Here is a 27,776-nt window from a genome sequence, read left to right on the forward strand (position 1 = left end):
GATTCATCCCAGGGATGCAAGGATGGTACAATATTTGAAAATCCAACAATATCATCCACCACATCAACAAAAAGGACAAAAACCACATGATCATCTCCATAGATGCTGAAAAAGCATTTGACAAAATTCAACATCCATTCATGATAAAAACTCTCAACAAAATGGGTATACAGGGTAAGTACCTCAACATAACAAAGGCCATAACCAACATTACACCTAACAGCAAGAAGCCAAAAGCTTTTCCTTTAAGATTGGGAACAAGACAATGATGCCCACTCACTCCACTTTTATTCAACACAGTTCTGGAGGTCCTACACATGGTAATCAGACAACACAAAGAAATAAAAGGCATCCAGATTGACAAGGAAGAAGTCAAACTGTTCCTTTTTCAGATGACATGATATTATACATATGAAACCCTAAAGAATCCACCCCAAAACTACTAGATCTAATATCTGAATTCAGCAAAGTTGTTGGATACAAAGTTAATAAACAGAAATCTTTTGCATTCCTATACACTAACGATGAACTAGCAGAAAGAGAAATCAGGAAAATAATTTCATTCACAATTGCATCAAAAAGAATAAAATACCTAGGAATAAACCTAACCAAGGAAGTGAAAGACCTATACTCTGAAAAGTACAAGACACTCATGAGAGAAATTAAAGAAGATACCAATAAATGGAAACACATCCTGTGCTCATGGCTAGGAAGAATTAATATTGTCAAAATGGCCATCCTGCTTAAAGCAATCTACAGATTCAATGCAGTCCCTATCAAAATACCAGCAGCATTCTTCAATGAACTAGAACAAATAGTTCTAAATTTCATATGGAACCATAAAAGATCCTGAATAGCTAAAGCAATCTTGAGAAGGAAGAATAAAGCAGGAGGAATTATGCTCCCTGACTTCAAACTCTACTACAAAGCCACGGTAGTGAAGACAACTTGATACTGGCACAAGAACAGACCCTTAGAGCAATGGAACAGAATAGAGAGCCCAGATATAAACCCAAGCATATGTGGTCAGTTAATACACGATAAAGGAGCCATGGACATACAATGGGGAAATGACAGCCTCTTCAACAGTTGGTGTTGGGAAAATTGGACAGTTACATACAAGAGAATGAAACTGGATTATTGCCTAACAAAATAAACTAAAAATGGATCAAAGACCGGAATGTAAGTCATGAAACCATAAGCTCTTAGAAAAAAACATAGACAAAAACCTCTTGGACATAAACATGAGCAACTTCTTCATGAACATATCTACCCAGGCAAGGCAAGAAATTTACAAATGAACAAGTGGGACTATATCAAACTAAAAAGCTTCTGTACAGCAAAGGACACCATCATTAGAACAAAACGACATCCTACAGTATGGGAGAATATATTCATAAATGACATCTCTGAAAAGGGGTTGACATCAAAATTGTATAAAGAGCTCATGCATCTCAACAAACAAAAAGCAAACAATCCAATTAAAAAATGGGCAGAAGATCTGAACAGACACTTCTCCAAAGAAGAAATTCAGATGGCCAACCAGCACATGAAAAGATGCTTCATATCATTAATTATCAGAGAAATGCAAGTTAACACCACAATGAGATATCACCTCACACCAGTTAAGATGGCCAACATCCAAAAGACAAACAGCAATGAATGTTGGAAAGGATGTTGAGAAAGCAGATCCCTCCTACACTGCTGGTGGGAATGTAAACTAGTTCAACCATTGTAGAAAGCAGTATGGAGGTTCCTCAAAAAACTCAAAATAGATATCTCATTTGACCCAGGAACTCCACTCTTAGGATTTTACCCTAAGAATGCAGGAGCCCAGTTTCGAAAAGACAGATGCACCCCAATGTTTATTGTAGCACTATGCACAATAGCCAAGAAATGGAAGCAACCTAAGTGTTCATCAGTAGATGAATGGATAAAGATGATGTGGTACATATACACAATGGAATATTATTCAGCCATAAGAAGAAAACAAATCCTACCATTTGCAAAAACGTGGATGGAGCTAGAGGGCATTATGCTCAGTGAAATAAGCCAGGTGGAGATAGACAAGTATCAAATGATTTCACCAATCTGTGCAGTATAAGAACAATAAACAATGAAAAAACTGAAGGAACAAAACAGCAGCAGACTCACAAAAGTCAAGAATGGACTAACCGTTACCAAAGGGAAAGAGACTGGGGAAGATTGGTGGTAAGAGAGGGATAAAGGGGAAAAAGGAGCATTATTATTAGCACACATAATGTAGGGAGGGGTATGGGGAAGGCAGTATAACACAGAGAAGATAAGTAGTGGTTCTATAGCATCTTACTACTCTGATGGACAGTGACTGTAATGGGGTATGTGGTGGGACTTGATAATCAAGGAAGTCTAGTAACCATAATGTTGCTCATGTAATTGTACATTAATGATACCAAAATTAAAAAATAATAATACGTGAGGAAACTAATCAGATATTGTGCAAAGTATGAACTTAAGAATTAACTTAGTGTTGCACTTGGCTAATGGAGAGCTTAAGAAATACCATGGAGCAATTAACATATACAAGATGCTGAATCAAAATTAGAAAAATGTAAATACGTACCTGCAATCTAGGTGGAGTTGATAACATTGCAAATATCTGCAAAGTATAGCCAGTATTAATGAGTAGGACAAGGTTAAACAGACAGGGGCAGAGCCAAGATGGCGGCATGAGTAGGACAGTTGGAATCTCCTCCCAAATGCATATATATTTTTGAAAATACAACAAATACAACTATCCCTAAAAGAGAGACCAGAAGACACAGGACAACAGCCAGACCACATCCACACATGCGAGAACCCAGCGCATGGTGAAAGGGCTAAGATACAAGCTGCATCCTGGTGGGACCCGAGCGCCCCTCACCCCAGCTCCCAGCGGGAGGAGAGGAGTTGGAGCGGGGAGGGAGTGGGGGCCCAGGACTGCTAAACACCCAGCCCTAGTCATCCTCCCCAGAGTGCAGACACACAGTGCATGCATGGGGTGGTGGAAAATAGGGAAACAGGACAGTAAGACCTGTGAGCTGTTCCCTGCAGCCAGCACCCCTGGGACAAAGAAAAGCGAGCGCTTTTTGAAAGTCTTAAAGTGACAGGGACCCCACAGCTGGACGGAAGCATCCTGGATCACAGTTCAGAGGCTGGAAATTCCAGGGAACTCTGGGCGCACTAACCCCCTGGGCAACAGCTCTGAGACCCCTCATGGCAGTAAACAGTCAAACAGCCCCCTGTCCATTACCCCTCCGGGACACAACAATAGCAGAGCAGAAGCCTGAGGCTGGCCACGCCCACAGCAAGGGAGCTTCCTAAATACTGGCCTGGCAAGATACAGAGACCCAGTCTACACGCAATAGCCCAACACAAGCCACTAGGTGTCAAAGTTGTCCAGTAAAGAAATGCCAGGAGCAAGTGGCAAGAATCTTGGCTCTCCCAGCTGACAGATGAGTCAATAGCATACCACTGCATCTATCAACATGAAAAGGCAAAAAAATTTGATCCAGACAAGACTAACCCAGACATCTTCAACATCTTCTACATCTTCCCCTGAGAAGGAACCTGGGGAGATAGATTTAACCAATCATCCTGAAAAATAATTCAAAACAAAAGTCATAACCATGCTGAGGGACTTGCAAAGAAATATGCAAGAACTAAGAAGGGAGAATACAGAAATAAAACAATCTCTGGAAGGACTTAAAGGCAGAATGGACGAGATGCAAGAGACCATTAATGGACTAGAAAATAGAGAACAGGAACACAGAGAAGCTGATGCAGAGAGAGATAAAAGTATCTCCAGGAATGAAAGAATATTAAGAGAACTGTGTGACCAATCGAAATGGAACAATATCCACATAACAGGGGTACCAGAAGAAGAAGAAGAGAGAAAAAGGGATAGAAAGTGTCTTTGAAGAAATAATTGCTGAGAATTTCCCCAAACTAGGGGAGGAAATGGCCTCTCAGACCATGGAAGCACACAGAACTCCCAACAATAAGGATCCATGGAGGACAACACCAAGACACATAATAATTAAAATGGCAAAGATCAAGGACAAGGACAGAGTATTAAAGGTAACCAGAGAGAGTAAAAAGGTCACCTACAAAGGAAAAAACATCAGGCTATCATCAGACTTCTCAACAGAAACCATACAGGCCAGAAGAGAATGGCATGATATATTTAATGCAGTGAAACAGAAGGGCCTTGAACCAAGAATACTGTATCCAGCACAATTATCATTTAAATATGAAGGAGGGAATAAACAATTCCCAGACAAGCAAAAGTTGAGGGAATTTGCCTCCCACAAACAACCTCTACAGGGTATCTTAGATGGACTGCTCTAGATGGGAGCACTCCTAAAAAAAGCACAGAACAAAACACCCAACATATGAAGAATGGAGGAGGAGGAAAAAAAAGGGAAAGAAATAATCATCAGACTGTGTTTATAACAGCTCAGTAAGCGAGTGAGGTCAGACAGTAAGGTAGTAAACAAGCTAAACTTCAACTTTTGATAACCACAAATCTAAAGCCTGCAATGGCAATAAGTACATATCTTTCAATAATCACCCTAAAATGTTATTGGACTGAATGGACCAATCAAAAGACACAGAGTAATAGAATGGATAAAAAAGCAAGAACCATCTATATGCTGCTTACAAGAGACTCACCTCAAACCCAAAGACATGCACAGACTAAAAGTCAAGGGATGGAGAAAGATATTTCATGCAAACAACATGGAGAAAAAAGCAGGTATTGCAGTACTAGTATCAGACAAAATAGACTTCAAAACAAAGAAAGTAACAAGAGATAAAGAAGGATATTACATAATGATAAAGGGCTCAGTCCAACAAGAGGATAAAACCATTATAAATATATATGCACCCAACACAGGAGCACCAGCATATGTGAAACAAATACTAACAGAACTAAAGGACAAAATAGAACGCAATGTATTCATTTTGGGAGACTTTAACACACCACTCACTCCAAAGGACAGATCCACCAGACAGAAAATAAGTAAGGACACAGAGGCACTGAACAACACTCTAGAACAGATGGACCTAGTAGACATCTATAGAACTCTACAACCAAAAGTAACAGGATACACATTCTCCTCAAGTGCACATGGAATATTCTCCAGAATAGACCACATACTAGGCCACAAAAAGAACCTCAGTAAATTACAAAAGATTGAAATCCTACCCGCCAACTTTTCAGACCACAAAGGAATAAAACTAGAAATAAATTGTACCAAGAAAGCAAAAAGGCTCACAAACACATGGAGGCTTAACAACATGCTCCTAAATAATCAATGGATCAATGACCAAATTAAAATGGAGATCCAGCAATATATGGAAATAAATGACAACAACAACAAAAAGCCCCAACTTCTGTGGGACGCAGCAAAAGCAGTCTTAAGAGGAAAGTATATAGCAATCCAGGCATATTTAAAGAAGGAAGAACAATCCCAAATGAATAGTCTAATGTCACAATTACCGAAATTGGAAAAAGAAGAACAAATGAAGCCTAACGTCAGCAGACAGAGGGACATAATAAAGATCAGAGAAGAAATAAAATTGAGAAGAATAAAACAATAGAAAAAATCAATGAAACCAAGAGCTGGTTCTTCGGGAAAATAAACAAAATAGATAAGCCTCTAGCCAGACTTATTAAGAGGAAAAGAGAGTCAACACACATCAACACAATCAGAAACGAGAAGGGAAAAATCACGACGGACCCCACAGAAATACAAAGAATTATTAGATAGTACTATGAAAACCTATATGCTGACAAGCTGGGAAACCTAGGAGAGATGGACAACTTCTAGAAAAATACAACCTTCGAAGACTGACCCAGAAAGAAACAGAAAATCTAAACAGACCAATTACCAGCAACGAAATAGAAGCAGTAATCAAAAAACTACCCAAGAACAAAACCCCGGGCCAGATGGATTTACCTTGGAATTTTATCAGACATACAGAGAAGACATAATACACATTCTCCTTAAAGTTTTGCAAAAATTAGAAGAGGAGGGAATACTCCCAAACTCATTCTATGAAGCCAACATCACCCTAATACCAAAAACAGCCAAAGACCCCACCAAAAAAAGAAAACTACAGACCAATATCCCTGATGAATGTAGATGCAAAAATACTCAACAAAATATTAGCAAACCAAATTCAAAAATACATCAAAAGGATCATACACCATGACCAAGTGGGATTCATCCCAGGGATGCAAGGATGGTACAACATTCGAAAATCCATCAGCATCATCCTCCACATCAACAAAAAGAAAGACAAAAAACACATGATCATCTCCATAGATGCTGAAAAAGCATTTGACAAAATTCAACATTCATTCATGATAAAAGCTCTCTAGAAAATGGGTATAGAGGGCAAGTACCTGACATAATAAAGGCCATATAGGATAAACCCACAGCCAACATCACCCTGAGCAGCGAGAAGCTGAAAGCTTGTCCTCTGCGATCGGGAAGAAGACAGGGATGCCCACTCTCCCCACTGTTATTCAACATAGTACTGGAAGTCCTAGCCACAGCAATTAGACAAAATAAAGAAATACAAGGAATCCAGATTGGTAAAGAAGAAGTTAAACTGTCACTATTTGCAGATGACATGATATTGTACATAAAAAACCCTAAAGACTCCACTCTGAAACTAATGGAACTAATATCAGAATTCAGCAAAGTTGAAGGATACAAAATTAACACACAGAAATCTGTGGCTTTCCTATACACTAACAATAAACTAATAGAGAGAGAAATCAGGAAGACAATTTCATTCACAATAGCATCATAAAGAATAAAATACCTAGGAATAAACATAACCAAGGAAGTGAAAGACCTATACCCTGAAAACTATAAGACACTCTTAAGAGAAATTAAAGAGGTCACTAACAAATGGAAACTCATCCCATGCTCCTCTCTAAGAAGAATTAATATTGTCAAAATGACCATCCTGCCCAAAACAATATACAGATTCGAAGCAATCCCTATCAAATTACCAACAGCATTCTTCAAAGAACTGGAACAAATAGTTCAAAAATTCATATGGAAACACCAAAGACCCCGAATAGCTAAAGCAATCCTGAGAAGGAAGAATGAAGTGGGGGGTATCTCACTCCCCAACTTCAAGCTCTACTACAAAGCCATAGTAATCAGGACAATTTGGTACCGGCACAAGAACAGAGCCACAGACCAATGGAACAGAATAGAGACTCCAAACATTAACCCAAATATAAATAGTCAACGAATATTCGATAAAGAGGCCATGGACATACAATGGGAAAATGACAGTCTCTTCAACAGATGGTGCTAGCAAAACTGGACAGCTACATGTAAGAGAATGAAACTGGATCATTGTCTAACCCCACACACAAAAGTAAATTCGAAATGGATCAAAGACTTGAACGTAAGTCATGAAACCATAAAACTCTTAGAAAAAAACATAGGCAAAAATCTCTTAGACATAAACATGAGTGTCCTCTTCTTGAACATATCTCCCCAGGCAAGGGAAACAAAAGCAAAAATGAGCAAGTGGGACTATATCAAGCTGAAAAGCTTTTGTACAGCAAAGGACACCATCAATAGAACATAAAGGTATACTACAGTAAGGGAGAATATATTCATAAATGACAGATCCTATAAAGGGTTAACATCCAAAATATATAAAGAGCTCATGCACCTCAACAAACAAAAAGCAAATAATCCAATTAAAAAATGGGCAGAGGATCTGCACAGACACTTCTCCAAAGAAGAAATGCAAATGGCCAATAGGCACATGGATAGATGCTCCACATCGCTTGTCATTAGAGAAATGCAAATTAAAACCACAATGAGATATCATCTCACACCAGTAAGGATGGCTACCATCCAAAAGACAAACAACAACAAATGTTGGCGAGGTTGTGAAGAAAGGGGAGCCCTCCTACACTGCTGGTGGGAATGTAAATTAGTTCAACCATTGTGGAAAGCAGTATGGAGGTTGCTCAAAATGCTCAAAATAGAAATACCATTTGACTCAGGAATTCCACTTCTAGGAATTTACCCTAAGAATGCAGCAGCCCAGTTTGAAAAAGACAGATGCACCCCTGTGTTTATCGCTGCACTATTTGAAATAGCAAAGATATGGAAGCAACCTAAATGTCCATCAGTAGATGAATGGATAAAGAAGATGTGTTACATATACACAATGGAATATTACTCAGCTATAAGAAAAAAACAGATCCTACCATTTGCGACAACCTGGATAGATCTAGAGGGTATTATGCTCAGTGAAATAAGCCAGGCGGAGAAAGACAAGTACCAAATGATTTCACTCATATGTCGAGTGTAAGAACAAAGGAAAACTGAAGGAACAAAACAGCCGCAGAATCACAGAGCTCAAGAATGGACTAACGGTTACCAAAGGGAAAGGGACTGGGGAGGAAGGGTGGGAAGGCAGAGATAAGGGCGGGAAAAAAGAAAAGGGGCATTACAATTAACATGTATAGTGTGTGGGGAAGCATGGGGAGGGCTGTGCAACACAGAGAAGATAAGTAGTGATTTTACAGCATCTTACTACGCAGATGGACAGTGACTGTGAAAGGGTATGTGGGGGGGGCTTGGTGAAGGGGGGAGCCAAGTAAACATAAAGTCCTTCATGTAATTGTAGATTAATGATACCAAAATAAAAAAAAAGTTTAAACAGAGGTGGCTCGGGGTAAGAATTTCATCAAAGATGTAAAATGAGTCAATGGCACCATCAAAGGGGTGCTCTCTGCAGCCTTGGTCCCGAGGGGCAGCAGGAGGAGCAGTGGTTTGCAGGACCCATGGCAGCTGAAGCTGTAAGGGGGGATGACCATTGGTGACACCTGGTCTCCAGGTGGAGGAACTCAGCCAACTGTGGCCGAGATGGTGCTGAGGGAGGAAACACCCAGACCTCAGTCTGCTCCTGCCCTCCAGTCTGCTGCTGGGCTCTCTCACCAGACAAACCATCCAGAAGGCGGAGGGACAAGTCGCCCCCTCTGGCCACAGAGCAGACGTGGAGGAGCAGAGATGCGTGAGGGGGAGAACAGAGACTCTGCAGCACAGTCAGAATGTGAGCAGCTGCAGCTCTTCCTTCTCAGACGGTGGGTCTAAGTTAGTTACTACTCTACAGCATGCAAATTAACAATTTGTATAAAAATTAAGAAGTAATTGGTCATTTGAGTCAGTAATACCCCTTTGGTAATCTTTCCTGCAAAAGTAATCTTATATGTGAAGAAACATTTCTATAAAAACGCTAATTTTTGAGTAATATTTATCAAGATAATACAATGGCACCATTAAATTTTTTAATGGGGAATTTTATTTATTTAATAATATATATTCATTTATTTATCATTTTCATTGAATTATAGATGACATAAAATATTATATTAGCTTCCTGTGTACAAAATAGTGACTTGAAGATTATGAAATGCTCACCATAATAGGTTCAATTACCATCTGTCTCCTACAAAGTTAATAAAATATTACTGACTATATTCCTTAACATGTATGTTATGTCACAATGATTTATTTATTTTATAAGTAGAAGTTTGTGCCTCTTTACCCTATTTACCTATTCCACTGAAACCTCTACCTGCTCCCTTCTGGCAAACACCAGCTGGTTCTCTGTATTTATAGTCTGTCTGTTTTTGTTTATGTGCTCATTTTATTCTGTTTTCTAGATTCCACATATAAGTGAAATCAAATGTTATTTTTCTTTTTCTGTCAGTTAGCATTCTTAACTTTCATTTAACATACCATTTTTGTCTATACATATCATAAACAGAAAGATAGCATTCTATTTTATGGCTGAGTAATATTCCATTATTTATATATACCATATCCATCTCATTAGAAGGTGTTATCCATTGATGAAAACAGGTTTCTTCTATATCCTGGCTATTGCTTGTAATTATGTAATAAATGTAGGAGTGAATGCATACTTTCAAACTAGTGTTTTCATTTTATTTACATAAATACTCAGAAGTGGAATTACTGGATCATATGGATTGTTATTTTCAGTTGTTAGAGGAAATTCCATACCTTTCCCCATAGTGGCTGCACAAATTTATATTCTCAGCAACACCTCATGAGGGTTCTTTCTCCACATACTCACCAGCACCTGTTATTCCCATTTTGACTGGTGTGATGTGATTTCTAACTATGTTATTGATTTCTGTCACCTGATGATTAGTTATGTTGAGCATTCTTTCATGTGCGTAGATCAGACCTATGTCTTTGGGAAAATGCCTATTTGGACATAGTGCCCATGTTGAATAGGATTATTTCCTTTTGGTGCTGAGTTGTGTAAGTTCTTTATATGTATTGGATATTTACCTCTTATCATACATATAATTTACAAATATATTCTCCCATTCTGCAGGCTGTCTTCTCATTTAGTTTATGCTATCCTTCACTGTTAAAGTTTTTAGTTTGATGTAGTCCAAATGTATATTTTTGCTTTTCTTTCTGTTGTACTAGGGAAATGTATCCAGGAAAAAAATTCTAAGGCTGATGCACAAGAGCTACTGCCTGTGTCATATTTTTATTTTATTGAAATGTAGTTGATATAAATATTATATTGGTTTCAAATGTACAACATAGTGGCTTGACACTTATATACAAAGTGCTCACCCCAATAACTGTAGTTAACTTTTGTCACTATACAAAAAATACATTACTTGCTATGTTCCCTGTATTATCCTTCTATCCCTTTGACTAATTTGTTCTTAAAATTCACAGTTTGTAGCTCTTTATGTCCTTCACCTCATGCACACCCATAATCCCCCTTTTTTTGAAGAGTATGGTAGCACACAACATTTTGTATAATTTTGTTCATTATTTTCCCTGTATTTTGTGTGTTGTAAGTGGAACCATGAAAGATCTGTATCCTTACGGTTGGCCAAGGTGAGAAGTGATACATGTGCTTTTCAATTACTTAGATTAGAAGTATACATATTTTATTAGTTCTGTTTTACTGTGACAAAAATATTGGACATTGTTCCACATTGTCTCCTCAAACACTACAGATCCATAGTTTACAGTCATCAACTAATCATGGTCAGTGTTCAACCATGTCTGTGGCTTTGTGAAGCAGGTCCAAGGCCCCACACACTCCAAATAACCTTCCCCACAAGGCCTTCCTGGTGCTCAGGGTGACCAGGTGCACATAGATCAACATCGTTCAGCTCTCCGTCCATACTTACCTGCTCCCCTGACCTCCACTGTTCACTTCTCCAATTGATTGCTATCTATTTAACATTACTAAAGTGTTATTCTGGTCTTTTTAATACTGTTTGTAAACTTCTAGATCACAAAAGGGTAAGAAATGAGTCTATAATACAGAGCATGAAAGGAAGGGCCATTGGAATATTTCCTTTTCCTGCTTGGATACCTGTATGTCTGCTGCTCATGCTTTTCTGGGGTATCTTGTCTCTGAGCAAGTTCCCCACGATCCAGCCTCCTACACTCCACTGAGGTAACATCTGGTCACTATTTAACTCTGAGTTCCACGCTCTGCTCTCAGTCCCTGTTATTGAACTTCATGGATCATAGGTAGAACAGATTTGTCCTTATGAGATGCACCCCATCCCCATGGCCATCAAGGTGCATCATATACTTAGACTATTCTTGGGGAAATTTCTTGGAGTTGTCAACTATGTAATATTCAGATTTTAATTTCATTTAGCCAATTTTTTGTATTATAATATAGCATAATATATACATATTTTTGTATTATAATATAGTATAATAAATATGTATTGAATCAATAAATGAGTTTGACTCTTGGATATCCTGCCTTTGTTTTTTATTTTGCCAACATTTGTGAACAATTACATGAATAACATTATAGTTACTAGATCCTGCCTTCATTTTTTGACTAATAAATTACAAACTTCAAAACTTACCTCAGATGTCACCTCATGCAAGGGACATTCCACAATCCTCTCAAAAAATGAAGAAAAATAACTCAAAAAGAAGGGAGGATTGATATGTTAACTGTGATATAGAATAACTTTACAGAAAAGTAGCATGAATATGAATGGTAAAAACAACACCCACATACTCTACCAAAACTCTTCAGTTGTTAATATTTTACCTTCTTTGTTTCATCACTTCTCTCTCTCTCTTCCCCTGTCATTTAAATCAATTTGTTTCACAATGACATTTTTGATCTAAGCATTATTGCTATATATTCCTATAAACAGGGGTATTTTTCTACAGACAGTACAATTATCAGCTCTAATAAAGGTAACTTTAATGATTGTATAATGCATTTTGAATGGAGAAGGGTTAGAAATTGAAGTTTTCTATAACATGGAAGAAACTCTTAAAAAGAGGTGTAGAAATTATATGAGACACCATGTTGTGGAAGTATAAAGAGTAATGCTGATACAAGATTCTAAATGTGTCATGTGCAGAGAGAAGGAAAAACACTTTGATATCAAAGTTTCCTACTTCATGGTTTCTTGAAAGACAGGTCCCACATTCAGCATTTTCTTCAGAGCCCCCATAACATCCTTATTCCTTAGACTATAGATTAAAGGGTTTAGCAAAGGAGTGAGTATGGTGTAAAAGGCAGATAACACCATGTCCTTCTCAGGGGTGTGGTAGGAACTGGGGAGCATGTAGGTGTAGACGGCAGCCCCATAGAAGAGGGTTACAACAGTCATGTGGGAGGAACAGGTGGCAAAGGCCTTCTTACGGCCCTCTGCTGAATTCATCCTGTGGACGGTAAGGAGGATGAAGTAGTAAGAACCTGAAATGATGGTCACAGGGATAAGCAGCATGAGGACACAGCAGAGGGACATGAAAATTTCATACATGGAGGTGTCTGAGCAGGAGAGCTTCAATACAGCAGGGACCTCACAGAAAAAATGATGGACCTCCCGGGATCCACAGAAGGGGAAGGTCATGGTGATGGGAGTGAACACGAAGCTGTCCACTGATCCCAGGAGCCAGCAAATAGATGCCAGTAGGACACACACCCTGTGGTTCATGAGGACAGGGTAACGGAGAGGATGGCAGATGGCTGCATAGCGGTCATAGGCCATGGCAGCCAGGAGGAAAAATTCTGAACCTGCCAGTGTCACATAGAGGAACATCTGCATCCCACATCCAGGGGCTGAGATCGTGTTCACACCCATGACCTGGTCCATGAGCATCTTGGGCACAGTGACGGAAATGTACATCATGTCCATGAGAGACAACTGGCTGATGAAAAAGTACATGGGGGTGTGGAGGCGGACATCAGAGCATATCAGAAGGATCAGGATGATGTTTCCAGACAAGGCCATCAGGAAAACCACAAAAATGATCACACAAAGGAGGGCTGGGTGTTTGGATTGACTGAAGATTCCCAGCAGGATGAACTCTGACCTTCCTGAGTTGTTGGCCATCCAGGTGGTGTCCTCCATGATTTCACCTGGCCCACGAAGGAGCGAATTAATGGATCACTCATGAGATGCCACCTGCTGAATGATTATTTAGTGTATGTGTGCATATGGCTGTGTATGTGTGTGTGTGTGTGTGTGTGTGTGTGTGTGTGTGTGTGTGTGTGTGTGTGTGTGCATCAACCCAATTATCCCAAGTTGAGAAACTCCATGTGCTGGAGACTTAGAGGTTACATATTACCTGTAATTCTATGATTATACCAGAAAATAATAATTCACAACTCTGGAACAGAACAATTAGTAACTTGTGAGGTTTTCAAAGTCCAAAGTCATGAGATGACCTAATGATATATGTCCTTTATCAAGAATGTAAATTTGCAGACACTGGTGTATGTGAACACAAAAAGTGAATTATTAAAAAAGGATATCAATTTTCTAAAATGTTTGTTATAGGAATCAGGATTTCATTAATATCTCTGGTTTCAGGATCCAGGTAGGGTCTTAAACACTCTTGAAGCTGTATTCCATATAAGAAATATTCTATGTTTCACCATGTACCCAAATACTGAGTCATTACATTATACTCCTGAAACTAATAAACTGTTATATGTCAATTATACCTCAATATATAAAAAGACTTAAAAAATAACTGAATCACAGTTTGAGAAAATCCATATGAATGTTTGAACCCATTGTGCCCATGAGACTGGGTCACACGTTGAAGCAGTGAAGTTGGGTGGGTTGAGCCGTATATTCAGAAGTAGCCTGTGGGCCTCACCCAGGAACCCTTTGGACATCCTGGGGGCAACGTTAGGAGCCCAGACTCTGAAGTCGTACTGCAGCTCTGAGTCCAACTTATCCTGCATCCCTATTCCCCTGTCCACTCTACATAATATTAGGGCAAGCACAATGATATCAGGTACAGTTGGGAACAAATGAGCTAAAGTAATAAAAATGGTTACATTATGATGTTACATATGAATACACATATGTACCACTATTTCAAATAATTAATATTTAGAGAAGTAATTGTGCAGCCTCAATGTAAGACATGGCTTTTGCTATTATTGTCTAATCATGTAAGATGCATTAGGTAAGTTCACAAATTTTATTGTGTACTTGTGTTTTTAGTAATTTTGATTTGATAATTTTTGTATTTTTAGAGAACTTAAGTATGAATTTGCTTATATTTCGTGTGCATTATATATACTTACTATGTGTATATATAGACACATATAATTATTTTATAAATATATGAACTTTAAGTAAATAAATATGACTATGTAAACATATGCATATGTTTCTTATTTTAATGCCGGTTAGACAGAACTTCAGGTAAAATCAATCCTTTTCTTTTTAGTACATATATTTTCCAAGTTTAAAGTCATCTTCTTAAGCTTCTACCACTTGCTATAAATATCAAGTGTCAAGAAATAGTATTTAGAGGGTTACTGTCACTTATCAGACAAGCCATTTGTTTTTTTTAATGTACACAGAAAATAATTTTATGGAAACTGAGATACAAAGAGGAAAACTGAGTAACACTGATACACTTCTAAGTCCGTTTCCCTGTGGGCTCCTCTGTCGCTGCTCACAGGCAGCTTCTGAGTCATCTAAAGATGAATCAAACAAAAATTAAAATTCATTATATTTAGGAAGATCATAATCAATCTACTCAGGGACAAATGTTAGATAGATATGATTAAAAGTAGAATTTTAAAATAGCCACAATATAAATAAAATGAACAACAGATGGAAAAGAGATCTGATCTTTCTTCAGAGAATGAATAATAGCTTCATCTATATTTTCACATGAAGATTAGATTTATACAGATTTTCAGTTTCTGACTTGTTAAAACTCTTATGAACAGGAAGAAAATATAGATAGGCTTTTCTATATGGAGATAATTTAAGGAGGTTATATTGGAGGGATATTTTACACGAGTTTTCGCATGTCAAATATGCTTTATGCTATTGTGTTAATTCTAAAGGTTACAATTTTTAATATACTGAATTTCTTCAGGGAGTTAGAGCTGACAACACTGATAATGATTTCAATTTCTCAATATAAATATCCAAGAAATCTGGACATACTGCTTTAGAAAATACAGCCTTTTTGCCAAATGCCACCCTCTTTGGCATATGGATTTTGAGCTCTATGATTAATTTAAAAATAGTACAGTTAATTGCAAAATACACCTGTTTACTAGTCTGTATTTGTGGTCAAAGTAAACAGGGCTAGTACAGGGACCAGTCATGTGAGACCTTCAGCTGTTTGCTGAGTGGCAGGAGACTGGAAGGGAATTTAGGTTCAATGGGCAAATCTCTGCTGCACGTCAGTAAACGGGGATCAGCGTCACTTGGCTACAGCAAGCAGTGCACCTGGGATACAGACAGACAGGGAGCTGCGTCTGCACCACCCTCAGCAGCGGCCCCCACCCCATGCAGACTTATTTTAACACAATTCCTTGAGTTTCATGGAAGCAGTTTAGTACATATTTAACTTGAGGTCATGGATAGTGTCTGTGGCATATGCCAAACCTTTATTTGAAGCTGACTGGCATTCCAGGAATTGTTCTAATGCTCATCACATTCCATCCTTCCCAGGAGCCTATGAGGTACCTACTCATCTTACTTTGTCCTTTTACATGATAAAAGCTTCAGGTTCTCAGAGTATCTACCTAATGCCACAAACCAAGCAGAGTGAGAACTCATTTCAGCCCCTGATACAGCCCCGCAGGCTGTGCCTCTGCCTCAGGTCTCTTGACAGCAGGGCCTTCCCACCATGGGGGATGACCTGGTGTCGGGCACTCATGTCAGCTTTCCTGGGGAACTATAAATATGATGCAGACGTTTGTTTCTAGTATTTTACAAACTTCAGAAATCATCCCCACTCCAAGTAACATAGTAGCTCTTCCTCTGTGAATTTCAATTTCAGGAAAAGAAAATGCATCATCCAGTAAATGGGGATGAATGTATATATTCCTTTTCCCACAAATAGTTGGAAAACAACACATTTCCTAATATATTGCAGTACATACATGCAATATAGAGAGATTCATAAGAGAAAGCATACATGATTTCCTTCTTAAATACAGATAGGTCAGAATTGAGAAAACAAACAGTTTCAGCTAATATAATGTATCAGAAGAACAAGTCAAAACAATAATTACCCTTTCCTCTTTCAGTTTTGTCTATTTCTGTCATTGAGACCACCACCAGCTGATGTTTCTCATCCCATCCATACGGGATAATGGCGCATGTCCAGGTTAAGTGTACAAATAAATAAGAGAGTGACATCATCCCTGGTGTTACTATGCCCATTGAGTGGATGCTTTTTCTTTTGACAAATCCCCTCTGAGACTCTGATGAGGAATGCAATTAAGAGAGCAAAGGAAGTCATTGGATAGCCCTGTTACAATTTTTGGACTTTTTTCTTATGTCTTAAAATAATCTTTTACTGTTAATTTTCATAGGTATGAAAAGCTTAACCGATATTAACAATAATCACAAATCCCAACACCAGCAATAAATTCTTGGTGATGAATACGTTCATGTATATATGAATACATATACTTTTTCCTTTAAAGTTCAAGGAAAATTTGTGAAATATTGTTACTTTTTCTTTTTCACTGATAAAGAATCTGAAACTAATAATTTGATAGATTTGTCAATGACAAAACCACTGTTCATCACGGTGCTTGAAAGTAAAGTTAAGTTCATTTCCTTCACATCTTTATCCTGATCTCTTTTCAATGAATGACTGATTATATACTTAATTCTGTTATTATATGAAATCTGTTAATTTAATGCTACCTTATTTTTTCTTTATTTCCATTTATTTCTTTTTACAATTTTTCCACTTTCATTGAGATATAATGGTATATAACATTTTATATGACAAGATGTGTAATGTAGTTTCATGACTTAAATTCAGGTATTTGATCCATTTTGAGTTTACTTTTATGTCTGGAGTTAGACGTTAATCCAGTTTTGTTCTCTTACATGTAGTTGTCCAGTATTTTTTTTATTATGTTATCATTGATACACAACCTTATGAAAGTTTCACATGAGCAACATTGTGGTTACTACATTCCTCCCTATTATCAAGTCCCCACCACATGCCCCATTATAGTCACTGTCCATCAGCATAATAAGATGCTATAGAGTCACTGCTTGTCTTCTTTGTGCTATACTGCCTTCCCTGTGTCTCCCCATATTATGTATGCTAATCATAGTGCCCCTTAATTCCCTTCTCCCTCCCTTCCCACTGACCCACCCCAACCCCTTTCCCTCTGGTAACCACTAGTCCATTCTTGGGTTCTGTGAATCTACTGATGTTTCGTTCCTTCAGTTTTTGCTTTGTTGTTACACTGCACAGATGAGTGAAATCATTTGATACTTGCCTTTCTCCACCTGGCTTATTTTCCTAAGCATAATACCCTCTAGCTCCATCCATGTTGTTGCAAATGGTAGGATTTGTTTTCTTCTTGTGGCTGAATAATATTCCATTGTGTATATGTACCACATATTCTTTATCCATTCATCTACTGATGGACACTTAGGTTGTTTCCATGTCTTGGCTATTGTAAATAATGCTGAGATAAACAAAGGGGTGCATATGTCTTTTTGAATCTGTGATCTTGTTTTCTTAGGGTAAATTCCTATGAATGTAATTCCTGGGTCAAATGGTATTTGTATTTTTAGTTTTTTGAGAAACCTCCATACTGCTATCCACAATGGTTGAAATAATTTACATTCACACCAACAGTGTAGGATGGTTCCCCTTTCTCCACATCCTCGCCAACATTTGTTGTCATTTGTCTTTTGGATGGTGGCTATCCTTACTGGTGTGAGGTGATATTTCATTGTGGTTTTAATTTGCATTTCTCTGATTATTTGTGATGTGGGGCATCTTTTCATATGCCTGTTGGCTATCTGAAAATCTTCTTTGGAGAAGTGTCTGTTCAAATCCTCTGCCCATTTTTTAATTGGGTTATTTTCTTTTTGGGTGTTGAAGCATGTGAGCTCATTATGTATTTTGGATGTTAACCCCTTAGCAGATAGGGCATTTATGAGTATATTATTCCATACTTTAGGATGTCTTTTTGTTTTACTGATGGTGTCCTTTGAGGTACAGAAGCTTTTTAGTTTAATGTAGTCCCATTTGTTCATTTTTGCTTTTGTTTTCCTTGCCCTAGGAGATATGTTCATGAAAAATTTCCTCATGCATATATTCAAGACTTAAATTCAGGTATTTGATCCATTTTGAATTTATTTTTATGTCTGGAGTTAGACATTAATCCAGTTTTGTTCTCTTACATGTAGCTGTCCATTTGCATATGTTTTCTTCTTAGAGTTTTATGGTTTCATGACTTATATTCAGATCTTCAATCCATTTCATGTTTATTTTTTGGTATGGAGTTAGACAGTAATCAAGTTTCATTCTCTTACATGTAGCTGTCCAGTTTTGCCAACACCAGCTGTTGAAGGGGCTGTCATTTCTCCATTGTACATCCATGGCTTCTTTATCATATATGAATTGGCCATATATGTGTGGGTTTCTATCTGTACTCTCTGTTCTCTTCCATTGATCTATGGGTCTGTTCTTGTGCCAGTACTCAATTGTCTTGATTACTGTGGCTTTGTAGTAGAGCTTGAAGTAGTGCAGTGCAGTCCTCCCCACTTTGCTCTTCCTGCTAAGGATTGTTTTCACTATTCAGGGTCTTTGGTGGTTCCATACGAATTTTAGAACCATTTGTTCTAGTTTGTTGAAGAATGCTGTTGGTATTTTGATAGGGACTGCATTGAATCTGTAGATTGCTTTAGGCAGGATGGTGATTTTGACAATAATATTTCTTCCTACCCATGAGCATGGGATGTATTTTCATTTATTAGTGTCTTCTTTAATTTCTCTCAAGAGTGTCTTGTAGTTTTCAGGTATAGGTCTTTCACTTCCTTGATTAGCTTTTTTCCTAGGTATTTTATTCTTTTTGATGCATCTGTGAATGGAATTGCTTTCCTGATTTCTCTTTCTGCTAGTTCCTCATTAGCATATAGGAATGCAACACATTTCTGTGTATTAATTTTGTATCCTGCAACTTTGCTGAATTCAGATATTAGTTTTAGTACTATTGGAGTGGATACTTTAGAGGTTTTTATATACAATACCATGTCATCTGCAAATAGTGACAATTTAATTTGTTCCTTGCCAATAGGGATGCCTTTTATTTCTTTTTGTTATCTGATTGCTGTGGCTGGGACCTCCAGTACTATGTTGAATAAATGTGGGGAGAGTGGGCATCTTTGTCTTGTTCCCAATCTTAGAGGAAAATCTTCCAGCTTTTCACTGTTAAGTATGATGTTGACTGTGGGTTCTCTTATATGGCCTTTATTATATTGAGGCACTTGCCCTCTATACCCATTTAGTTGAATTATTTTATCATGAATGGATGTTGGATTTTGCCAGGTGCTTTTTCAGCATCTACGGATATGATTATGTGATTTTTGTCCTTCTTTTTTTTGATGTAGTGGATGATGTTGATGGATTTTCCAATACTGTAACATCCTTACATCACTGGAATAAATCATACTTGATCATGATGTATGATCTTTTTGATGTATTTTTAAATTCAGTTTGCTAATACTTTGTTGAGTATATTTGCATCTATGTTCATCAGGGATATTGGTCTGTAACTTTCTTTTTTGTGGTGTCTTTGTGTGGTTTTGGTATTAAAGTGATGCTGGCTTCATAGAAGGAGGTTGGAAGTATTCCATCCTATTCTTCCTTTTGAAAAACTTTAAGGAGGATGGGTATTGTGTCTTCTCTAAATGTCTGATAAAATTCAGCAGTGAAGCTACCTGGACCAGGGTTTTGATCTTAGGTAGTTTTTTGATTACTGATTCCATTTCATTGCTGGTAATGGTCTGTTCAGATTTTCTGTTTCTTCCTGGATCAGTCTTGGAAAGTTGTATTTTTCTAGAAAGTTGTCCATTTCCTCTAGATTATCCAATTTGTTAGCATATAACTTTTTATAGTAGTCTCTAGTAATTTGTATTTCTGTAGTGTCCATAGTGATTTGTCAGTTCTCATTTTTTATTCTGTTTATGTGGGCACACTTTCTTTTTTTTGACAAGTCTATCTAGGGGTTTATCTATTTTGTTTATTTTCTCAAAGGACCAGCTCTTGGTTTCATTAATCCTTTCTATTGTTTTATTCTTCTCAATTTTATTTATTTTTTCTCTGATATTTCTTATGTCCCTCCTTCTATTGATTTGGGGCCTCATTTGTTCTTCTTTTTCTAGTTTCATTAATTTTGAATTTAGACCATTCATTTGGGATTGTTCTTCCTTGTTAGAAAGGCCTGAACTGCTATATAATTTCCTCATAGAACTGCATTCACTGCATCCCACAGAATTTGGGCATTGAACTGTTGTTTTAATTTGTATCCATATATTGCTTGATCTCTGTTTTAATTTGGTCATTGATCATTGATTATTTAGAAGTATGTTGTTAACCCTCCATGTATTTGTGGGTCTTTTCCTTTTCGTTGCACAATTTATTTCTAATTTCATATGTTTTTGATATGAGAAATCGGTAGGTAGAATTTCAATCTTTTTTAATTTACTGAGGCTCTTTTTGTGGCCTAGTATGTGATCTATTCTGGAAAATGTTTCATGTACAGTTGAGAAGAATGTGTACTCTGCTACTTTTGGGTGGAGTGTTCTGTAGATGTCTGTTAGATCCATCTGTTCTAATGTGTTGTTCAGTGCCTTTGTGTCCTTACTTATTTTCTTTCTGGTTGATCTGTCCTTTGGAGTGATTGGTGTGTTGAAGTCTCCTAAAGTGAATGCATTACATTCTATTTCCCCCCTCTATTTTTTAGTATTTGTTTATATATGTAGATGATCCTATGTTGGGTGCATAGATATTTATAATAACTATATCCTTTTGTTGGGTGGGCCCTTTTATCATTATGGAATGTTTTTCTCTGTCTTTTGTTACTTTCTTTGTTTTGAAGTCTTTTTTATCTGATACAAGTATTACAACTGTTGCTTTTTTTCTCCTTATTGTTTGTATGAAATATCTTTTTCCATTCCTTCACTTTTAGTCTGGGTATGTCTTTGGGTTTGAAGTGAGTCTCTTGTAGGCAACATATAGATGGATCTTGCTTTTCTATCCATTCTGTAATTCTATTTCTTTTGATTGGTACATTCAGACCATTTACATTTAGGGTGATTATCGATAGATATGTTCTTATTGCCATTGCAGGCTTTGGATTAGGGGTTATGAAGGTTCAAGCATAATTCCCCCTCTATCTAACAGTCTAACTTAACTCACTTATTATGCTATTACAAACACAACCTGAAAATGTTTTTTCTCCCTTCTTTCTCTTTCCCCTCCAGTCTATATGTTAGGTGTCATATTCTGTATTCTTTGTGTGTCCTTTGATTGACTTTGTGGATAGCTGATTTAATTTTGCATTTGGTTAGTAATGAATTGGTCTACTTCCTTTACTGTGGTTTTATTTTCTCTGGTTACAGCTATTTAGCTTTAAGAGTACTTCCATCTAGAGCAGTCCCTCCAAAATACACTGTAGAGATGGTTTGTGGGAAGTAAATTCCCTCAACTTTTCTTATCTGGAAATTTTTTAATCCCTCCTTCAGATTTAAATGATAATCTTTCCAGGTATAGTATTCTTGGTTGGAGGCCCTTCTGTTACATTGCATTGAATATATCATGTCACTGCTTTGCCTGTAAGGTTTCTGCTGAGAGTCTGATGATAGCCTGATGGGTTTCCCTTTGTAGGTGATCTTTTCTCTCTCTCTGGCTGCTTTTTAATACTCTGTTCCTGTCCTTGATCATTGCCATTTTAATTATCATATATCTTGTTGTAAGTATTCTTGTCTTCCTTCAGTCCCTTGTGTTTGGAGATCTGTGGACTTCCATGGCTTGAGAGATTATTTCCTTCCCAAGAATGGGGAAGTTTTCATGAATTATTTCTTCAAAGACACTTTCTGTCCCTTTTTCTCTCTCTTGTTCTTCTGGTATCCCTAGAATGCAAATATTGTTCTGTTTTGATTGGTCACACAGTTTTCTTAATATTCTTTCATTCCTAGGATCCTTTTCTCTCTCTCTTCCTCAGCTTCTTTGTATTCCTGTTCTCTAATTCCTATCCCATTTACCATCTCTACTCATCTGATCTGCTTTTAGATCCCTCCAGTGTATATTTCATTTCAGCTACTGTATTTTTCACAGTGGCTATCTCTGTCTTGAACTCCTTCCTTAGATCTTGAATATTTTTCTGTAGCTCCACTCCATGCTTAAGACTTTTATTTTGAATTATTTTTCAGGAAGATTGGTTAATTCAGTTTCACTTAGCCCTCTTTCTTGTGTTTGAGGAATTTTGGATTGAACAAGGTTTTTCTGCCTTTTCATAATCTTGGAGCAATGTCAGGGTTTGCAGGGAAGCATTGCTGGTGCCTACCCAAAGGTGAGAGCTCTTTCCTGCTTCCTGGCTGCTGTGCCTGCCTCCACTGTCAGGGCCAGTGAGCCACATGCTGGGAGAAGCCTCTGCATTAATTCCTACACTGCCATTGGTGGGGCTGCCCTCTGGCTGTCCTGGAATAATCACGTGGGTCACAGGTATTCCACACTGGTGCCTGCTGAGAGGACAGGTCTCTTGCCTACTTCCCAGCCATAGTGCCTATCTCTGCTGTCAGAGCTAGTGAGCCATGCAGTCTCTGCTGTCAGAGCTAGTGAGCCACACACAGGGAACAGCCTGCATGTTAAGCCCCTGTAGTTGCCGTAGGTGGGGCTGCTCCCCAGCTGGCCTGGAGTGATGTTGGGGGCAGCAGGTTTGCACGCAGGTGCTGGCTGGGAGGTAGGAGTGGCAGGCTGCTTACCATGGTGGGGTCCATTGCCTGTAAGGAGGATGGAGTGCCTGAAGCTCCTGAAAGTTCCCAACCTGCTAGGCTGAATGTGCTGGGACAATTTTGTCCACCTGTTCCTTCTCCTGAGAAGCAAGCTATGTATAATCCTTGCCCCTAGAGCAGCCCTTTCACTGTTAGGAAGTCTTTCAAAGAGCATGCCTTTCATTTGTTCCAGAGCAGCCAGTGTGGGAACCTGTTCTCCACAAGTGGCTGGAATCTCAGTCCCTGACTTTGCTTTTCAACCCCTCTAATCTCCAGAACACCGTACAATGTGAGTTTATGCTCCTGGGGAAGATCTCCAGGGCTGGGTATTTAGCAGTTCTGGGCTTCAACCCCCTCCCTGCTCTGTGTCTCTTCCTACTTCTGGTGAGCTGGGGTGGGGACTACATATATATCAAGGGACTAATATTAATAATATATGAGGAAACAAATCAGTGCCCAAACTATGGATTCAAAAATTAACATAATCTTGTACTTGGCTAATTCAGAGCTTAAGAAATACTATAGAACAATTAACATATAGAAAGATGCTAAATACATATTAGAAAAATGTAAACACATACATGCAGTCTAGATGGAGTTGATAGTATTGCAAATATCTGCAAAGTGCAGCCAGTATTAATGAGTAGGTCAAGGTTAAATAGAAGTGGGTAGGGGTAGGAATTTCATCAAAGATGTAGAATGAGCCAATAGCACCATCAAAGGGGTGCTTTCTGCAGCCTTGGTCCCAAGGGGCAGCAGGAGGAGCATTGGTTTGCAGGACCCCAGGCAGCTGAAGCTGTAAGGGGGGATGACCATTGGTGACACCTGGTCTCCAGGTGGAGGAACTCAGCCAACTCTGGCCGAGATGTTGCTGAGGGAGTAAACACCCAGACCTCAGTCTGCTCCTGTCCTCCAGTGCCCTGCTGAGGTCTCTCCCTGGCCAAACCATCCAGAAGGTGGAGGGACAAGTCACTCCCTCTGGTCACAGAGCAGACTTGAAGGAGCAGAGATGTTTGAGGGGCAGTATAGAGACCCTTCAGCACAATGGAAATGGAAAAAATGGAGTTCTTTCTTCTTAGATGATAGGGGCTAAATTAATATTGCATAACGTGCAAATTAACCATTTGTATCAACATTAAAAAGTAATTGAGAATTTGAGTCATAATACCTCCCTGGGTATCTATCATAATCATATATGTGAAGATAGATATTTGTATAAAACACTAATTTCTCAAATAACAGTCATCAAGATTCTACAATGGCACCATTAAGTTTGTTAATAGGGAATTCATTTTTCTTACAATATTCATCTATTTATTTATTATTTTCCACTGAATTGTAGATGACATAAAATAGTATATTAGCTTCATGTGTACAAACAGTGGCTTGAAAATTATGAAATGCTCACCACTGTAAGTGCAGTTACCATCTGTCACCTACAAAGTTAATAAAATATTACTGGCTAATTTCATATTGTATACTTTTTGTCACTATGATTTATTTATTTTATACCTGTCACCTATCATCCTGCCTGCTCCCTTCCAGCAACCACCAGATGGTTCTCTGTGTTTATGAGTCTGTTTTAGTTTTTGTTTCTTGGTTAATTTGTTCTGTTTCCTAGATTCCACATACAAGTGAAATCATGTGGTATTTGTCTTTTTCTGCCACCTAGCATTCTTTACTTTCATTTAGCATACCATCTTGGTCTATACATGTTGTCATGAGTAGAAAGAGTTCATTACTTTTTTATGGCTGAGTAATATTCAATTATATATATATATACGTATATATATATATATACGTATATCCATCTTATAAGATGATGTGATCCATTGACGGATGCAGGTTTCTTCCATATCTTAGCTATTGCATGCAAATATGAATAACAGTAGAGTTAGATGCATCCTTTCAAATTAGTGTAAATACTCAGAAGTAGAATTACTGTATCATAAGGATTTTTATGTTCTTTTCTTTTTGAGGAAATTCCTTACTCTTTCCCATAATGGCTGAACAAATTTATATTTCCACCAGCAGTTCATGAAGATTCTTTTTTCTCAACAACCTTGCCAACACTTGTTATTTCCATTTTGACTCATGTGAGGATATTACTAGATTGTGTGACTTACCTCCATTTCCCTGATGATTAGCTATGTTGAGCATTCCTTCATGTGCACTGGTCACCTCTATGTCTTGGAAGAATTTCTATGCGGACACTGTATCCATACTTAACCTGACTATTTCTTTTTTTGGTGTTGAGTTGCATAAGTTCTTTACACGTTTTGGATATTCACCCCATATCACACATATAACTTAAAAATATACTCCCTGTTTCTGTAGGTTGCCTTTTCATATTGTTGATAGTATCCTTCACTGTGTCAAAGATTTTTAGTTTGACATAGTCCTAATTGTTTATTTTTGCTTTTTTCCCCTGCTCTACTGGGGAGACATATTCAGGAAAACAAAGTGCTAAGGCTGCTTCCCGAAAGTTAATGCTTATGTCATATTTTAAATTTATTTTATGGAAATGTAGTAGATATAAAATATTGTACTGAATTTGAATGTAAAACACACTGATTTGACAATTATATACTAAACACTCACCACAGTAAGTGTAGTTCACACTTGTCACTATAGGAAGACATTACAGTATTACTTGCTATGTTCCCTGTATTATGTATCCATACCTGTGACTTATTCTTATAATTTGAAGTTTGGACTTATTTATGCCCTTCACCTTATGTCCATCCATAATCCTCCTCTTGGAAGAATATGGTTGCACACAATATTTTGTTTAATTTTGCTCAGTATCTTCCCAATATTTTGGGTATTGCAAGTGGAACCATCAAATATGTCCACCAAATTGAGTTGTAATTCATATGCTTCTCAATTACTTTAAATTTCATGTGTAGATCTTTTATTTGTTAAGTTTTACTGTGACAACAATATTGGAAATTGGTTTTCCACATTGTTTCCCCAAACACTACAGATCCATAGTTTACAGTCAAAAACTATTCATGGTTAATATGCAACCACGTCTGTGGCTTTATGAAATGGATCCAAGGCCCTAGTCACTCCAAATATCTTTCCCCAAAGGCCTTCCTGGTGCTCTGCGTGTCCAGGTGCACATAGACCAACACCGTTCATCTACCCATCCATGCTCACCTGCTTCCCTGAATGCAGGAGTCCAGCTCCAGCCTAGGGGTGGGATGCCCGAAGGTGCAGGATGGAGGCGGCGTATGGAGAGACAGGACATGGAGTCAGATGGAGGTGGTCTCTCGACAAAGTGCCGATAACAGCTTTATTTATACCATTTTGCACAAGGATATGATTATTTTTTATTCTGATGATTAATTAGTATAGGCAGTTGGTTAATAAGTATAGGCAAGCTTTTTTCTTTCTTTTACTTTCTAATCTATTCATGGTTGGTCAAGCATTAGACAGGTGATGGTTTTCCTGTTCCTTGACCAAAACTTTTCCTATCAACATGTACTCTATTGTGTTTTACGTTTCTATGCAACGCAGTTTCTAAGAAGTGCATGTGACCGTAGGAGCGTGCAGTATGTAGCAGCGACTATGGAGTCTATCAGCTCAGGGTGAAATACAGGTCACCTAGTGCCACAGTTAGCTAGGATTCTTTCTCATGAAAATATTCTTAGAGACTTTAATAAATTTATAATCAATCTAAAATCATAAACTCATATCTTCACCTTATACCCCTTTATAGGGCACAGTAGGCAGCAAACTAAATTTCCCCTTCTTATCTACATTTCTCTTTCTTCTGTGTGGATACCAAAATCTCCCTGACATATGCTACACAGGTCTCTATGACTCCACTACTGCAGGGACTAAACAAGTTCTTACATGGTGAACAATGCAAGGGCATTCATATCATAGAAACTGTTTCTGTTTTAACTACAAACCTTAAAGTATAAACAATCACATCAAATATAATGTATGATTATTCATTTGATTTTTATACTTTATATGTGAATCTAATAAAATGTTAATGTAGTAGGTAAATGCAAGATATAGATAGAAAGCATGATTTAGAACTGTAAGAAGGCAGGTGTAGATGATCAGGTTTGTGCCTACAAACCAAGTCTTAATCCAAGCTGAACAAGGGCAACAAAACATCCACAGGTGTAGAAGATTTCTCTCAAAACTGGGGGGGGGGTTGAGGTTCTAAGCCTCACCTCTGTTGGCACCCTTTTTCTCATCTGATGGCTCCCCTGTGACTGTGCCTGTCTTAGGTTGTTCCTCCCTTGAGGAATCTTACCCATCTCTGGCTAACCAGCCATCTTCCGGGGCCATACAGGGACATGTAAAGCTGGCAAGTGAGAGAGAAGTAATGTTCTTTGAAAATGTTAATTTTTTATTTCTTTGCAGATTTATGCTCTGTGGCTTCTATGCCCAG

General features: G+C 37.9%; 1 protein-coding gene across 1 annotated transcript; it reads right to left on the reverse strand.

Annotated features, from left to right (window-relative positions):
• Nucleotides 1-12,508: 12,508 nt before the first annotated feature.
• Nucleotides 12,509-13,471, reverse strand: LOC118913131 (olfactory receptor 2T4-like). The gene has a single exon (XM_036886898.2). The coding sequence runs from the start codon at nt 13,469-13,471 to the stop codon at nt 12,509-12,511; it is 963 nt and encodes a 320-aa protein (XP_036742793.2).
• Between the last annotated feature and the right edge of the window lie 14,305 nt (nt 13,472-27,776).

Source organism: Manis pentadactyla, chromosome 13 (genome assembly GCF_030020395.1).
Source record: "Manis pentadactyla isolate mManPen7 chromosome 13, mManPen7.hap1, whole genome shotgun sequence".
Taxonomy (NCBI): Eukaryota; Metazoa; Chordata; class Mammalia; order Pholidota; family Manidae; genus Manis; species Manis pentadactyla.